Source organism: Etheostoma spectabile, chromosome 5, assembly GCF_008692095.1.
Source record: "Etheostoma spectabile isolate EspeVRDwgs_2016 chromosome 5, UIUC_Espe_1.0, whole genome shotgun sequence".
NCBI classification, from domain to species: Eukaryota; Metazoa; Chordata; class Actinopteri; order Perciformes; family Percidae; genus Etheostoma; species Etheostoma spectabile.
In genome coordinates this window covers 34665059-34683675 of record NC_045737.1, presented here as the reverse complement: position 1 = coordinate 34683675, position 18617 = coordinate 34665059, and the positions used below count along the sequence as shown (strand labels likewise).

General features: G+C 41.7%; 2 protein-coding genes across 3 annotated transcripts in view; one reads left to right on the top strand and one right to left on the bottom strand.

Moving 5' to 3' along the window:
- The window catches only part of ttll4 (tubulin tyrosine ligase-like family, member 4), a 25306-nt gene extending 24000 nt beyond the window's left edge, over window positions 1-1306 (bottom strand). Inside the window, exon 1 of one of the 2 annotated variants that reach the window (XM_032515394.1) lies at window positions 1073-1306. The gene's annotated coding sequence lies outside the window, so the exon portion shown is untranslated. Of the gene's footprint in view, window positions 1-1068 lie in introns of both variants that reach the window. The other variant, XM_032515393.1, reaches the window with a different exon arrangement.
- Window positions 1307-6036: 4730 nt separating this feature from the next.
- Window positions 6037-17824, top strand: si:ch211-67e16.11 (uncharacterized). The gene is made up of 8 exons (XM_032515398.1): window positions 6037-7528; window positions 8628-8900; window positions 10675-10923; window positions 11808-11978; window positions 12597-12728; window positions 15775-15941; window positions 16221-16487; window positions 16575-17824. Exons 1-8 carry the CDS (start codon window positions 7276-7278, stop codon window positions 16749-16751), a joined length of 1689 nt encoding a protein of 562 aa, XP_032371289.1. The 5' UTR covers window positions 6037-7275; the 3' UTR covers window positions 16752-17824.
- The last annotated feature ends 793 nt before the right edge of the window (window positions 17825-18617 follow it).

Here is an 18617-nt window from a genome sequence, read left to right as displayed (position 1 = left end):
ATTTAAAATCACAATTTTCCCGCTGTACAATGTTTTTGTAGTGTCGTGCTCAGATATTGTGTTCAATTCAGAATAGTTTATATTGAGGTGTGACATGCAAAGGCCAGTAAAATGTTTATGAATTTGTAGCGAATCTGTCGACGTGGGTAGCCGTTGAGGTTTACACGGCATCTGGACAGCCTCGGAAACCAGTAGGTGGAAAAACCAGAAGGCACACAACACCGGCAAGGACAAGCTGTGTACAAGCCCAAATAAGCAACCACACTTTAGTGACAAGCCCAAAAAAACCGCAACCCGCGACAACCAATATTTGTAAGCGACTTTACAAAAAAAACAAGCCCAAAGTCGCTTAGAATAAGCGGACATGGCAACACTGCTCCTAGACTGTATACAAACTACATACTCACAGACCTCCCACAGCCACTACACGTTACATCCGGCTATTCGACCATTGCGCAAATTGTACATACTGCGAATTTTTGCACATTCCCGGATTGATATGTATACACCACCTGCACAAAAGCGGACCGCCTTTTTTCTTTTCTACAAACAGTTATATTGTACATATTTGTCAGTGTTTTTATTTCAATCTTCCTATTCTATTTTTGTGTTGTTGACTGTCGCTGTGCTTTGTATGCACCAAACACACCTAACTAGGCAAAGTCCATGCACGTGAACGTTTACTTTTGCAACGTCTCCGATTCTGAAAGGTTAGCTAGATTAGCTACTGTGTGCTAAAGTTAGCTTAAAGTTAGCTAACTAAACTAACGAACTAGTCTGCTGTACTTCTCAAAAATAATAACGTCGCCTCGGGCCAGACCACAGACAGTATAAGAAAGGGCCAGACTTACTTTAACACCGATGTATTCCCGAAAACAGCGCACTCAACTGTGCGGTTAAAAAGAGCGGACTCGTTTCTGTTTACCGCTCCATCGTCCAGACAGCAGTAGGTTAGGTAGCCTAGCAACAAGAACAGCCACAGCACCAACTGTCATATGGCTGTTTAAACCCCCCCCCCCCCGGTGTCAACAATACAACATAGCCTTCCTATGAAAAATATATTCATACCTACTTGGTTCCCTGTAATGTTCCTAACATGTTGTCTCGTTGCTCTGGCGAGAGACTAGCTACTCATTAGCTAGCTAGCTGACAAGTCCGAGTGAAACATCATGGCCGAAGATCGTCTACCGAAGATCGTCTACCGAAGATCGTCTATTGAGACCAGAGCCCAGGAGCCCGTCTGTCCTTCCGGGTCAGCTTTTGAATCAGAGCTCCCTCTTATGGCTGCACAGTATGGAGGACCAGGTCTACCATGTTTAAAAATAAATACAGAAATAAATAAATGCTCAATAAATAAATAAGCATACAATTAATTGCCCCCCCAAAAATACAATAAACAAATATAAAAAATTAAAAAAATTAAAAAAATGAGTACCATCATTCAGCAAAAGTAAAAACATTTTATTTACCATCTCAAGAAAGTCTCCATCTTTGAGAAACGTGTCATGGAAAAATTGCTTTCTTCATATTGTTAAATATAATTTTGTAAATGCTACAGTTTGTGCTGGGATTGTTTATTTTTGTTGTTTGGGTTTTGTTCGTTTTGTTTGTCCATGGTAAATTGAGTTTTGGAGTTTTGTTAATTATTGTATGTTTATTGTTTTCGGGCCCCCTCTGAAAAGCTTTTAGTAGCTTATTTGGGGTTCCCCATTTCATGCGTCCTGTATATGATTGTTGTGACTCATGGAATTGTGTTTGAATAGTGATGACGTGTGAAATAAAAACGAAACAAAACGAACATGGTGTGGATTTGTAAAAACAAAATTGACTTTTTACTATGTTTTAACACAACCACATGTGACTGTTTTTAAAGGATTAGCGTAGGGCCCATAGGCATAAACCACTGTTCCTGAATTATGACATCATCAGTATCTGTATTTCAAAAAAACAAACAAAAGTAGACTAGGCCAAAAATAAAAATAGTGAATATTTAGTTTAGTTTCAGTTGAACATTCGGCTACTATAACACAGAGCCGTGTTACAGTAGCCGACACTAACTAAAGAAAATGAGGAGCACCTCTTGGGAAAACACAACAGTCGTTACTCACACATTTCATTTAGAAACTTTAGACAGCAAAGAAAAACTTACAGATACAATACAATACAATACACTACAATACACTACACTACACTACACTACACTACACTACACTACAATACAATACACTACACTACAATACACTACACTACACTACACTACACTACAATACACTACACTACACTACACTACACTACACTACACTACACTACACTACACTACACTACACTACCAATAACAATACACTACACTACACTACATACACTACACTACATACACTACAATACACTCTACACTACACTACACTACACTACCACACTACACTACACTACATACAATACAAGACAATACAATACAATACAATACAATACACTACACTACACTACAATACACACTCCTACACTACACTACACTACACTACACTACACTACATACACTACATACAATACAATACATACAATACAACATACATTACATACATACATACTAATTAAAATATACATACATACATACATACATACAAATACATACATCTTATAGATACATACAGTGGTGCTCAAAAGTTTACTACACCTGCTTAAGTTGACTAAAAGAGGAATAAAAAAATCATGTTTTGGAAATTTATTAATACCTAAATAAAAATGAGTAAAATCCAACCTTTAAGGACACAATTTCTTTGTGAATGAATAACGTATGTAAATAAATAAATGTTCTTATTTAAAATACAGGGGTCTAAGTATACATACCCCTATGTTAAATTCCCATAGAGGCAGGCAGATTTATTATTAAAGGCAGTTATTTCCTGGATTCAGGATATATGCATCCGATAAGTTCCCTTGGCCTTTAGAATTAAAATAGCCCCACATCCTCACATACTCTTCACCATGCTTAGAGATAGGCATGGTTTTATTCAGTTAGACTAATACCTGGTTTGATTTGCATTGAGAGATGATTTTAGAAAAGTATCCCATGCCTCTCTAAGCATGGTGAAGAGTATGTGAGGATGTGGGGCTATTTTAATTCTAAAGGCAAGGGAACTTTATCAGGATGCATAATATCCTGAATACAGGGGAAACCTATACTTTCGGCCCTCTTATACTACATATATAACATTCAATTGTCTTTTTTTTCGCATCGACCTTTCCTTATTCTCTTCCTTCCTCTTCTTTCTTTCTTTTTTCTTCCCTCCCTCCATTTTCCGCGGTTCACCCGCCCCACCACCCCGCAAGTCCACCACCCATAGCCCGTCCCTTGTATCCCCCCCTCCTCCCCCGTGTATGTCCCCCCCTCCCCTACCTACGCCTCCCCCATGCCCCCCCCCTATTTAAATAAGAACATTTCTATTTATGTTATCAAGACGTTTATTCACTCACAAAGGAATAAATGGTTTTTTTACTCTCCCCCCTTCTTTCTTTACCGTCTCCCCTTTCTCGTCCCTCTCCTTCCTTCGTCCCCTAAACGCCTCACCCCTCTCCTCGCGATTTTAACTCATTTGTGTTATAGTTACCAGCGTGATTTTATGAAAAGTAAATTTTTCTCAAAATCTTAGGACTTTTTTCTTTTTGATTCCTCTTTTTAGTCAACTTAAGAATGTGTATGTAACTTTTGAGCACCCCGTACATACATAATAAACATATACTACCATATATCTACGACATAACTACATACGAATACATATATCACTATATAATACAATATATACCTCCTACCTACCTACATACCCTACAACCAACATTCCATACATACATATATCCATCAATTACTACATACAACAACCTATATACATATTACATACATAAATAAATACTACTTATATACATACCTACTATATACGACCTACAAACATAATGACCTATATACATACCGATATTATATCCCTACATACCACTCTCTACATACATACATCATCCATACATACAAAAAATAATATATACATCCATACAAAATCCATCATACATACATCAACATACATCACTACAAGAAATCATACATCACATATAGACCACTATAATAGATACATCAGTACTACATTATAATACAGACTACATACATCATGAAACATCCATCATTAACATACTACACTACTACTATCAACTACATATGATACACATAATCTACAATCAACATTATATCCAACATAAATACATACACATGACTATACAACAAAATACTACTACATACACACATAACATCCTATAATACATACATACATATATACATACATTACATACATAAATACATGACAAACATACTATATTACATAAATACATAATACATACAACATACAAACATACATACATTACATACATACAACATACACGCACCACCTGGGACTAAATTCAACCTGGTCACTTTTCACTTCAAACACTGACACTTTAATAATAATTTATGGTCTTTTCTTTGTTTATTTGATTGTTTATTTTATTTGTTTTATTTGTTCTTATTATTGTTATTATTATTCTTGTTATTTTGTTGTCTTGATACTGTCTTTTTATCTGTTTTTTATCTTATTTTTTCTTGCTAAAACTGCTGCTGGAACTTTCAATTTCCTTGCAGGAGTCATCCCAAAAGGATCAATAAAGAGAAGCCTGAGTCTCAGTCTAGTCTAAGCCTAAGTCTAAGTCTAAGTCTAAGTCTCAGTCTAGTCTAAGCCTAAGTCTAAGTCTAAGGGTCAGTCTAGTCTAAGCCTAAGTCTGAGCCTAAGGGTCAGTCTAGTCTAAGCCTAAGTCTGAGTCTAAGGGTCAGTCTAGTCTAAGCCTAAGTCTGAGTCTAAGGGTCAGTCTAGTCTAAGCAGACGGACTTGTACATCAACATTTCCCCACTAGAGGGCTCACCGGGGGAAAGAACAACAGAGGCAACCCTGTCCTTCCTCTCCTCCCTTCTTGCTCCTCTGGTTTTCTCTCCTTGTTTCCCAGCTTTAGATCTTTGCCCGTCACTTTCATCCTTTTTAGTCTCCTTCTTCCTCCCTCTATACTTTTCATCTTCTGTCACACTCTTTTCCTCTGTTCCCTCTTCACCTTTCTTTCTTCTTCTCATTCCCTTATTTTTGTCTTTTCATTCTTTCTTTCCCTTCCTTTTTCTCTGGTCCTTCCTCCCTTTTCTCTTTCTTTCCCATTTTCTTTCCTTTCTCCTTCTTTCTTGCAGTTTCCTATCCTTTTATTCTTTACTTCCTTTCATCCTCTCCTTTACACGTCCATCTCTTCTCCTCTCTCCTTCCCCACCACTTCTTCTCTGTTTCCTTTCCTCTCTCATTCCCTCATTCCTTGCCTTCCTTTTGCTCTCTTATTCTTTTATTTGTCCTTTCACCTGTCCCCTTTCCTTTCTGTCCATTCCTTTGCCTCACTACTTTTTCTTGCCCTCTTCTTTTCACTTCCCCGTATCTTTTTATTCTTTTCCCTCACCTTCCCTCTCTGTCAATATTTCCTCCTCTCTCTCACGACTCCCTCCTTTATCCCTTTTCTTCTTCTTGTTTTACATCCCACACTTAAGTCATCTGGCCTTTTTCTTATGCTAAACAGCTATTTTTATGTTCTTATATTCTTATTACGGCTCAATATGTGTGTTTGTTTATGCACCAAAAACCAAGGCAAATTCCCTGTGGCTAGGTGTAACATAAACAAAAAGCAATAAATGCCTTTTCTGATTCTGAATCCCTGACCCTTCTTCAATCTCTCCTCTACTCTTGCCTCTCCATTTTCTTCCTCCTATCTTCCTTCCCCCTTTATTTCCTAACAACCTTCCTTGCTCCCTTACCTCCCTTTCCTTGTCCACTACTCCACTAATGCTTCCCTCCTTGGACTCTGCTCTCTTCAAATCCTTCACTCTGGCATGTCAGAGCTTGCACACACACACACACACACACACACACACACACACACACACACACACACACACACACACACACACACACACACACAGAGAGAGAGAGAGAGAGAGAGGGAGAGAGAGAGAGGGAGAGAGAGAGAGAGCAGAGTGAAGCTGAACAGTGAGCGAGTGGAGCAGCAGGAGTACTTCTGTCCTCTGTGCTGAGAACGATCCAGTCTCAAGTGTCACTGAGAGCAAAGAGTCTGCAGGACCTTGTCCCAAAAGAAAGAAGACAAAGAAAAAGGATCTTTTCCTCCTAGAACTGAGACTTGTTCATGAGGACAGCCTTTTCTGACTCCAGGATGATCTATCACCTTTCAAAAGAACACAAAGTCTGAAGCTGCTCCGGCTCGAACAAATCATTGCCTCTGAAAGAGGAATAAAGGAAGAAGAAGAAGAAGAAGAAGAGGGGGAGTAAAAGTCAGTCCATCAACGAATGTCTAAATCAGGCACATTTGGGGACCATTGGATATATTGTCCCTTCTGAAAACCAGAAGAAAAAAGGAATAAAGAAGTAAAGTGAGGCGAGAAAAGAGGGAAAAGCTTTTCATTGTGAGAACAACTTAAAGAGGATGTTGGCATTTGTTGCATACACTCAGATGCAAAGAGAAGAGATAAAGAAATAAGAAAGAAGAAGATATAAAGACGAAAATAACGATTGAGTAACAGAAGGAAAGCACAACCACAAGTGTCTGGTTTTGCACAAAGGATCCACAAAAAGGAGGAATAAAGCAAAAAAGAAAGAGGAAGTTTCTTTTCGGTAGTATTGATCTAAGATGTCATAGAACAACATCGTTTGAACTTCACTCCTTTAAGTCTGGATCAACATAAAATACAGATGGAATATCAGCTCTTCAGCTGAAAGGACTATCATTTAATTTAACTTTAGAATTAAAAACTTAAATTAGTCTGAAAGAGAGGGAAGAAAAGAGTCTGAATTTGCCGTTTGCTGAAGACAGAGGTGCAAAAAAAGTTTAAGGAGCAAACAAAAAAGTCAAAGGAAGCTACAGAAACGCAGCAGTGAGAAGTCAAAAGTGTAGGCACAAAAGGGATGCAGAGGTAAAAAAAGGGAACAGAGAAATATCTCTGAAAAAGAGGACAAGGAGGTTTATAGCAGACACAGAGAAGAAAAGGAATAATCAAGGGGAAAAAAGGCAAAACGGATGACCCAAGACAAAAAGAAAGAGTGACGAGTGAAAGGAGGACAATTCAAAAGATCAGGGAGGACTGAAGAACAAAAGTGGAAACATAAGGCCAAATAATAAAAGGAGGAAAAAAAAAACTTTAAAAAGGGAACGGACCCAGGTGTTACAATGCGGGTTCTGGTGCTTCTTGCTGCTCCTCTCTCCATCCTCATCCTCCACATTGCAGTGGTGGCCCCAGCCGTCGGCGTGGCCCCGGGCCGTCTGGAGCGCTGGGTCCGCTCAGGCCTCCAGTCGCTGCAGTGGGACCAGCTGGACCGGTGCCTGCGCATGTCCTCGCTCTCTGAGGCCGAGTGCAGGAGGCTCGCCCACCTGCCCCTGTCCGCCGTGGCTGTTTACGTATCGGAGCCCCGCACTGCTGCAGGTACGGGGGGAGGAAAAGGGTTAGTTTGGAGCTGTGGATGAGGCAAGTACCTGGCAACATGTAACTCAGAGTCAAAACCAGAAAAAAGGTTTATTGCCACAGTAAGCTGCCTGGCTGATCGATGCAGACATAACAGGCAAATAATAAATGTTAAGAAATACATAAACAAATATACAAACATCTCCTGAGAGGCTCATGACATCCACTAAGAAAATACAGTGTGATACCAGTTAAATACAAATTTTCACCAATCTCAAGATGTGTTTAAATGTCCATGTTAGAGGACAAAATATAAGGAAATTAATTTTCTAATGTGATCATCATAATGCCTAAAACAGAACAACTGAAAGAGTCTGAATTTGCATAAAGAATAAAAAGAATTGTTGTGTTGCTGTGTGCTACCCAGAAAAATCTGAACAGGCAATTTTTTCACAGAATACGTTTGGCATGTCATAGTAGAAAAAGCACAGGAGTAAATATTAAAATAAAGACTCTGTTTAAAAGTCTGAATTCCATTAAGCTGCTTGGGATTTAGGGTCTTGGCATTGTGCATGCTGGCTCACTGTCACACAGTCATAAATCAGATGAACCGAGCCCTCGTTAGTGTTATATGTGTACCAGTGGTTTTAATACGACGCCAAGTCAAAATGTTATAAACACATGAAGTCATTTTATATGAATAAAAACAAATGATCACTTACACAAAATGATGTAAAATCTACATGGCATATAAGTGTATGATAATATGTCAACAAAATGAAACAAGAATTGTGCACCTGGCTTTATCCAATGTTTAGATTTCTTTTACAAATCTGCAAATTAGCACATATTCCATACGATAATGCCTCGTTTGTATATTTTTAACATAACATTTTTAAAAAAAACTTGTAAAACAAACAACAGTTGTTTTAATGCAGGCTATATATTTTCATGGAAGTTTTATGTTGATATCTATTTGATAAAACCATTAGCTTTAGTGCGTAACTGTTTGATATTAACAAACGTCCGTTACATTCAAGGTTAAAACTGTTTTTTGTTAAATGGACCATTAGCCTTGTATAATTAATGTTCCTAGTCTATTCTTCCAAAAACACTCCAGGTAACGCAAACAAAGTTCTGGCTATCCTGCCGGACTCCTCAGGGGGCTCGATGAGCTCCAAACCACGAGGAGGTTACAGCGTCAGCCAGGTGCTGAATGGAGGGGTAGGTTCCCACAGACCTCGGCAGCCATTCCCCGGCTCCACGGCCCACGATGCCGTGCTGGTGCTGGATCCGAGCCCAGGGGAGAACTTTGGGCACCCAGTGGTCCTGTTCTACGTGGATGTGAACGTGACGAAGAAGCGATGCTCCCACCTGGATGGAATTTACCTCGGTGAGTCAGCGTGCAAAGTCAGTCTGTAGCTAGTCTCGCATTGCCAGACCTTCCTCCACAGCGCTGCGCAGGAGGGTCTGGCTACCACACAGCATTCTGGGATAGGGGGGAAAAAACGTGCTCTGGTTTGCCAGACGGAGCCACGCTACCGCTGCAAAATAGCCGCCGAAAGGAACTTGTTTTGGTGGAACATGTGCTCGTTCAAAAGTAGTTTTAGTCATGCAACAGGAAACTCAGATTGGACAGGTAGTCTAGCTAGCTGTCTGGATTTACCCTGCAGAGATCAGAGGACCAGTTAATAGTCCCCATGGCTCCACCAGATCCCAGGCTCATATTTAGTCTGTCTTTGATGCTTTCCAATTATCACTTCTCAATCAAAGACTTGTTTTAATGCACATGTGACCAAGTGGTTTCTACTATTAACTAACTATCCTGGCATAACAACTTTTAATATTACTCTCATCACTACTGCTGCATCTGCCCGTCAAAAGTCACATTCAGATCAAAGATTGTTCCGTGACACTAAAGGCAACGTGAGTGTATTTTGGTCACATTTAGAAAAAAGGGTTAACAACCAAACATCAGCTTACTAAAAAGCTCCACTCTTGGCAGAGGCAAACAGCAGTTTTACTGCGGATAAAAGGCCAAAAGTGTTTCCAAAGTGCTTCATTCATGTAGAAATAGTCCAAAGGGACATGAATTCTGTGATGGTCCTCGCAAGCCCTGTTAAAGAGACATGTTTGAAAGTGCAAGTTGTTGACCTCCCGCTGCGAGGGAGGTCAGAGCCAGATGTTAAGGTGAATTTGGCCCTGTGTTACACAAACACACACCTGTGAATTATTCATATGCACACACCACGGTGCCCCCTGCTGGGTCCCTGAGATGGATTTGGACCAAAGTCTTTTTAGAGTGAACCTTTTTTTTTGACCTCATGTAACCCGGTATGGAGAGAAAGAAAGAGAACATAGAGCGAGAAAGAAAAGGGAGGTTTGGTACGCAGAGGAGAAGATGAGGAGAACATCCTCCAGCGATAGCCTAAAGGAAGGAGGTCAAACATCTTATGGGCATTCAAGATATCAGTTATGTCTTACATACATGCACCCGTAACACGCGTTATCTACTCACCTATTGCCAGACCTTCTTCCACAGCGCTCCGCAGGAGGGCCTGGCTAGTCCACACAGCATTCAGGGATGGGAGAAAAATGTGCTCCGGTCTGCCGGACGGAGCCACGGTGCCGCTGCAAAAAAGCCTCGGAAAGGAACTTGTTTTGGTGGAACATGTGCTCGTTCAAAAGTTGTTTTAGTCGTGCAAGAGAAAACTCAGACTGGACAGATAGTCTAGCTAGCTGTCTGGATTTACCCTGCAGAGACTTGAGGAGTAAGGGACATCCTGCCAAAAATGAGAGACATGTAGTGTATTTCCGGCAGCACCTGAAAGCACATTGATACAGACTTCATGTAATCTTATCTGTAGTGATGTTTCGGTACTAGACCATCTTCAGGCAAATTCCGCCTGAAGATGGTCTAGTACCAAAACGTTTACCTACTATTAAACCTTACATAGTTTTGCAAGTTGGACAGTCTGCAGGAGTTTTTCTTTGTAACTTTTGACCTGCATGTCCCCCTCCGTCTCACTTTATACACCTTTGCATTTTAGCTGTGAAGCAGGAGGCCAAGCTAACAGAGATGACCCGTTACTCTTGTTTCGCGCTGCAGGAAAATTGTTTGACTAAACTTGTCCCATTAAGATGTCTTTCACTGTCTGTGTCTCCAGGCGAGGAGTGTTTGACTCTGGCTTTAAAGGGTCGTTGTCAGAACCAGCTGAAGCGTCGGCAAGCCGGGCCAGAGAGGCTTATGGGTAATGGACAGGGTCGGCTGGCAGGTGGGGCACTGCGCAGTGGTACCACGAGTGGTGGTAGCCGTCTGGTGGAGCGGGCCGTTGGAGGGCTTTGTGAAGTCCACTTCCTTCCACTGGTGGTCGAAGTCGGAGACAGCAACCGGACACAGAGACTCAGATGTGTTGGTAGGTTTAAACCGCTCCTTTTATCAGGGTTCAGAAGGTCTGAACTAAATACCAACTCCTTTCAATTAAAAAAACATGGAGGAATATCGTCTATACTTTTCTTCTTTCATTGGAGGTTAGCAGTTTCCCCTTGCTTCGAGTCTAAATGCTAAGCTAGGCTAAACACATCCTGGGTCTCTGCTTAAGACAAAGAAAAAAGTGATATCAGTCTTTCCCTTTTAAGTACAAACTTAAAACACAAAAAATACTGGGTGGATTGCCATATTTCATGGCAATCCGCCCAGTATTTTGCGATGAGGAACAGACTATCCTTTTCTTCGTCTTCTTTTTTTGTTTTTTTAGGCCTTCATTTGGATAGGACAGCTTAGACTTGAAAGCGGAGAGAGAAGGGGAGTGACACGCAGCAGGACCGCATGTGTCCAATAGTCTTGGTAAAATCACTGTTGTTTAAACTTTATTCAAACAACAAGTGCATTCTGTTACCCTTTTCCTGGTAGGAGGCTTTTTTTGAATAAAGTGCAAAATTATTCTCATGCGCTGCCAAGACCACCCACACCTGCAGCCTCCGCCAGCAACCTGGGCGTCGTGAGAAAAGTTGCTGGGAAGTTGTTATCACGCTGTTATGGCAAACACAGAAAATCCTCAGGATAAAAACACAAACCCACCTCTGGCACGGTACACATGTGTGGAGATTAAATTTTCTTCAGAATGTTGATCGTGCCCAATTAAACCCACCGTCTGAACACACCAGCATGCAAAGTGTGATTGGACCTGATGTCAGGAAACATGTTGACTGTTTAGCACTGAAGCTGTGCTTTATTTTTAAGACTTCTTTTTCAAGACAAGCACTTGTGCGCTTTCTGACATGCCCCCTGCTCCAACAGACCACGCAGAGTTTGCGAGGTGCCCTCAGCCACTGCCCATGGGCTCGCCCAGTTTGCCCGTTTCAAGCTGTGAGCTAAATAAAAACACCAGACGCTGCCACCAGCAACCACTGGCCACTCACCTTTCCTGCCGTCTCTACCAGACGTGTGACCACGCTGTGCTCATCTCAGGTATGTGTCAGTTTTTTTTTTTAAATTTCTTTTCATATTTCCATGGGTTACACCAAATATAACCAAACAGATAGACATAAAAGACTATGTCTGGTAAACATGTCCATAATGTGTGTGACATTTATTAGGGGATGTATTGGGAGTTTGGATTTATTTCTCAGTGAAGAGAGATGTGACAGCCTAAGACAATCTAGACCAACATGCTCTCAACACATTCAGTACCTCCATTCAATGTAAGCCTTAATATCTTGAAAGAAATCTACAATACAAGACAAATGGCAAATTATTTTATCGACTAATGAGAACAACTCACGGGAAAAATGTGAATTATCATTGCCGTAAACAAAAGCAAGTTGGCACTTTTTATGACTTTTCAGCTCCAACCCACCAAAGAGTTTATGGAGTGCAAGAATTTTAACTGCTTGGTAACAGTAGTTAAAATGCCAAAACATCGGATCTTGACAGCGATGGCCTGTGCAGCAGTAAATTTAGGCCTCTTGCATCCCAGGCATCACCATCTCTGCATTACTGCAGTTAAATATCACTGAAAGTCATGACTCGCTCCATCATGGCTAATCAAAATGTGTGCGTGTGTGCATGTGTGTGTGTGTACTACAGGTGGCTGGCAGCAGCAGATGACGTTCCAGCGCCATGTTCAGAATCTACAGAGGTTCTACAGGATGCTGCAGAACAACGGCTTCCATAAAGAACACATCAAGACCTTCTTCGCCAGCAGTGGACAGCTACCTGGTAGGACAGTGCTGCTCTATGAACGCAGTTTTCGTTGCTTCTGTCTCACTGACCAAACTCAAGTCTTACAATTACACCTAAACTTGTGTGGCTTTCTAAGTTTTCTGCCTCTTAAAGGAAGTCTTTCCTTGCCTCTGTGGTCTAGACCTGCTCTTTATGGAAAGCGCAACGAGATAACTGTTGTTGTGATTTAGCGCTATATAAATAAAATTGAATTGAATTGAAGTCAAACACGGAAGTCTGTGTATCATTCATGAATTTGTTTTTCGAAAAAATGACTTGTTTTGTCAGTACTAGTTTCCAAAACCAAAACTTAAAAAATGTGTTGTTTTTCCAATTTCCAATACTGTGAAACTGTGAAAAATAGAAAATAAAACGCATTACCAGCATTTTATCCAATTTATGGCAAAAACATTTAGCTCCAAAGCTCCAGTGAGTCTTGGTTATAGTTCTCAGGTTACTTAGCCCCCTACACATGATCCGCGGTACAACGCTGGCTGTGTCATGGTTTTCCAGTGGGTAGACAACTCAGAGGAAGGCGCCCTTGGGGTGACGCACCGATCAAAACTGCTGCTAAGTGGTTTGCTCTTTTTTAAAATTTGAAATTGTTTATGTTGATCATTCAAGGCACAAACCAAAGCCCGGAGCTATGATAACGTGCAGTATACTTCTGCTTTGCCTCTGTGCCTGCAATATGCTCTGCACCTACCTCACGGTTTTACCTCTGATCATGTATTGGCGGCTTTAACATGCCTTTTACTTTTAAAAAATTGACCACTGCATTAAAGCTGGTATTCTTTTTAAAAAAAAGCTTTATATCTGACAAAATTCTGATTGCATAACCTGGATCATTAAACAACAAGTTAGGTCTTGACCCCAACATAGGGGCCTGACTCATAAATTATACCATGTAGCTGTAACGGGGACTCAATCCTGCCTAAACCAGTGGCAACTTCTTTAGATGCCATGACATGGTGCTCTTTGGATGCTTTTATATAGACCTTAGTGGTCCCCTGATACTGTATCTGAAGCCTCTTTTATATAGACCTTAGTGGTCCCCTGATACTGTATCTGAAGCCTCTTTTATATAGACCTTAGTGGTCCCTAATACTGTATCTGAAGTCTCTTTATATAGACCAGGGTCATCAACTATATTTGTCAGAGGGCCAGAATTTACCAGACAGTCTCCTTGGGGGCCGGACCCTTAAATAAAAATTAAATAAAAAATCAAATTTTGGTATAACTTATGATTGATTTTTATTGTTAATACTTTTTCCATTTCACTACAAAACTGAAGGCCTTTATGAGTCAGGTTCCTATCACCTATACCACAGACCACACCAGGGTGATAGATATTTTGCCTCAACTCAATTAAGTCAATTTTACTTATAGAGCACTTGAAAACAAACACCGAGAAAGTGAAGGGGCTCTTAACGAGGTAAAATGGCACTCTCAAAGGCTATGAAACGCAAAGTTGTATTGAAAACAGGTCCTTCATGATGACTGGACTGAAAAGTACGCATTATCATGCCAACCTTCCGGAATGCCTCACCAGTATTTCTAATTTATATATATATAATTTTATATATTAATAAATAAATATTTGCAACGAAACTGTTGCTGTTGCAAAAGAATACATCTGCGCCGTCACCACCACACTAACATTTAAATTTTAAGATTCATATCCTGAGCAGTCAGAGGCGCTAGAGAAAATCGCCGCACTGAATCTGCCTACTCCCACGCAAGTGCGTTATTACTCGAACTTAACTGATCAAGAGAGAGTAGTTTGATTTTGGGTGTAGCCTAATAGAGTCATAAATGGTGGTGATTACTGAGAAGAGACTCAGTTGTTGCTGCTTTTAGTTGCTTAATAGTGTAGAATAGCCCTACATATTTTCTCTTTGATCCTCACAATTTTGGAATCCAGTCGCGGGCCGATCGAACGGCTTGGCGCCGCATTCGGCCCGCGGGCCGCCAGTTGATGATCACTGATATAGACCTTAGTGGTCCCCTAATACTGTATCTGAGTCTCTTTTATATAGACCTTTGTGGTCCCCTAATACTGTATCTGAATCTCTTTTATATAGACCTTAGTGGTCCCCTGATACTGTATCTGAAGTCTATTTCCCAAAATTCAGCCTTGGGGCAGAATTCCAGCCACTAGAGCCAGTCCCACAATGAGCTTTCCTTAGGATGTGCAATTTCTGAGTCTGTAGCTTTTGAGGAGTTACTTTGCTTGTTTGAAAGTCTTAATGTCTCTCTCTCATGGGGGGGGCAAATTCTCTGGGCAGGCAAAGCAGAGAAAGGGGAGGTAACCTTGCCCCTTATGACCTCATAAGGAGCCAGATTCCAGATTGGCCCATCTGAGCTTTCATTTTCTCAAAGGCTCAGCAAGATAGCCAGTGCTCGGTTTACACCTATCACCATTTCTAGTCACTGGGGGACCATAGGCCGGCTGGGGGAACGCATTAAAAATGTTCATGCCATGGGACCTTTAAGATTGCAGTGGAAACTCAGCGTTCAGAATCAGCTGACTAGATTTCCTCTACAAACATTCCCGTAGCGTTGCAGTGCATTTACCTGTTGAAGCCAAGCGTCCATGGACATCAATTGGGCTGCTTTAAGCAGTTTTTTTTCAGTGCTTTGAGACTAGACAGTCATTGGACAAATGCTGTGATTATGTCCCCACCCACGGACGCTCGGTGTCTCAAGGAGTCAATGGACGAGTGGGCTGGGCTGGACCCAGAGCAGGTGCTGCAGAGAGTAGTGATACATGCTTTCGATTCCCCTACCTCCCTCCCTTCTGTATTCTATTAACCTTCCATTAATTTATCTTAGGGACAAGGTCAAATGCAAAAGCAAAGATCAACAAAGCTTAGAATTTAGATGTCAAAATGGAAAGGAAATGCATTTTATAACAGACAAAGAAAAGCTAGTTGTAAGCAGACTTTCCTCTGTTCGGGGACAAAACAAACCAAACTCCACCAAAGATCGGACTGACCATCTCTACAACACATCTAACTCCTCTCCCTGTCTCCTCCCACAGAGGATGTAGAGGGTGTGTACTCAGCAACAGAGAAAGCGGTGATTCGTAACCACGTGTCGTACATCTGCAGGAAGCAGCACTGTGCTGACACGTTGGTTCTCTACCTGAACTCACCAACACGCAACGACGGCACCATGCTGCTGTGGGACGCCAACCGCAATGGCATTGTAAGAGAAACGCACACACACACACACACACACACACACATACACACAGGCACAAGTGTGTGCACACACACAGACACACGCAGGCACACAGGCACACAAAGGCACGGATAATGAATAGGTTTATGAAAAAAATTCAGTGAATGAGAAAAATAGTGTGCAACTGCATTATAAAGATAGAAGAGTGTGTCAATAATCACATTTGAACTGAATTTCATTTACCCCCTCTGTGTTTGCAGATCCTTACACTATGTCCCTTTGCTCCCACCTCTGTGTTCCCAGGCTGACCTGAAGGAGCGGTACTCAGTCAACGAACTGCTGGCCGACCTGGCCGGCTGCAGGGCGACTCGTGTGTTGCTGTTTGTGGATCAAAGCTACAGTGGTGTTCTGTCCAAGAGGCTGCAAGGGTCCCAGAAACACCTCAACGTGGTTCTGATCCAGAGCCAGACGCAGCAGAGCCACAACCACCAGAGGTTGAACCCAGGCTGGGAGGACAGCGGCTGGTCCCACATCAGCCCTTTCAGCTGCCTGCAGGACCACCTGGCAAAGGTGATTTATCACATTGAAGGGTTTTCCTTTATTTTTTACTCTTCTAAATAATCTTCTAATCAGCTATTCCATCAATAATGTTATTAGGGTACTAGGATGACTCGCCTCCTGGAGCCGTGGGCCGGCCTTTTAAACGTGACGCTGGCCGGCGCCCCCTGCAATGCAACGCCGCCTCTGACGGATGGCGAGATGCGTCGAGAGTACCAGGGCTGCCAGAACCTGCCCACCGCGCTCTGGCACCAGAAACAAAGGAGGCCCAACTGAGAGAGAGAGAGAGAGAGAGAGAGAGAGAGAGACTTCCTGATGGAGACAAAGGGAGAGAGAGAGAGAGAAATTAATTATGGACACACCAGCACACCAACACCACACACACAACCACCACAACACCCCACACCCACACACACACACCACACACACACACAACACACACACACACACACCAACACACCAACACAAACACACAAAGACCAATCAATCACAAGTGTTTGCATTGCACACAGACATCTGCCAGTGTGTGTTAACTTAGGACTTTAGTTTGTGTTTGGGGGACACTAGATTGTGTGTGTGTGTCTGTGTGTGTGTGTGTGTGTTGTGTCCTAACTCAGACAGTAACCATGGCGATGACAGCTCATCCCAACGGGAGTGTCCTAAACACAATGTGAACCGTGCGTTTGTGAGTTCAGCAAAAGGACAACCACTCTCTGAGTCCATTGCTAGCTCATGCTCATTGTGTTTTGTGTGTGTGTGTGTGGTGTGTGTGTGTGTGTTTGTGTGTGTGTGTGTGTGTGCGTGCGTTTGTGTTTGCCACATCTCCTGGGCACTTAAACATTTCAGAGGAAATCATCTTTCTCTATTTTTATCTTCACAACAGTAACCAGAGCATGTTTTTCTCTCATCCCAGAATGCTGTGTGGCGTAGCCAGACCTTGCTCCGCTCCGCAGCGTGTAGAAGGTCTGGCGAGGCGAGACTACTTTCCTCCCAACCTTTCCTCTCTTCATATTCTCTTCTATCCTTCTCTCTACACTCTTTCCTTCTTGCCTCCATCTCAATCCCCTCCGGCTTCTCCATGTACCTCCTTCTCTCCCTGCCATTTGTCTTAAATTTCTTATGTTTGTTCCTCTTTTCCTCTGCCTTTTTGGCAGTGAGTTTCTCTTTTCCTTGTTTCCCGACAGTGTTTAAAAAGCATGAATACTGATTGAATACTTTCTTCAACAGATATCAGAAATGACACAATCGTAAAACATGAGGTACAGTAAGTTTTGTGCTTTTAGAATTTGTGCACAAGAAAAACCTAACCGAAGACATGACAATCTTTTTTTGTTTTTAAAAGTCCACTTGCTATCTTTAACCTGCCTCTCACAGTTAAAGGCTCCTGAGTTGAGTTATTTATTGTCAATCTACCGTACTCTATGTACAATGAACCTCGGCCTCTTGATCCAAACTAAATGCTGCTTGCTCTTCTCAAATCACTCCATCAGATGTTCATTCAGTCCATCATATTTGCCAAGCAGAACTATTTCTAAAAGAAATTCACAAAGTCACATGGCCTCAGGAGCTAGGGGTGCGGAGGGTGCTTCAGCACCCCCTTAGCGAAAGGTAGACTAACTACAACCATAATTAAAAATTACAAACATTTATTTTAATGCATTGATTAGTGATATTAACCCATTAGTCCCTTTCATTAAAGTAAAATGTAATGGGATTTTTTAAACATGGTTGGTATGCGATAAACACATAATTTGATCAGAGTAAATCTGCCAATTCCGCCAACGAGTGATTCGCAATGCGCACCTCAAACGCTCGTTCATTATTGAAGATAGTTGTGGTAACTTTCCTGGTGGGTCAACAGTACAGAAGTTAGCTTGTCTATAACATGGCAAATAAGCACATTTTGGATTTCTTCATGAATTAATCACAGTCTAAAAAGGCTAATAGACCTGAGGCAGAAAACCCAGCAACTGTAACCGAAAGCAGTAGCAGCAGCACCTCCACCTGCCACTCCCACGGCAACCCTGCTAGCAACACACAAAGAGGCAGCTAACTTTTGATTTAATTTAATTCAGCGTTGTGTTTTGTACCCTTGTATTTTGTGGCTCAGTGTTTGAGCTCGTATTAGGCCTATTCTGTACC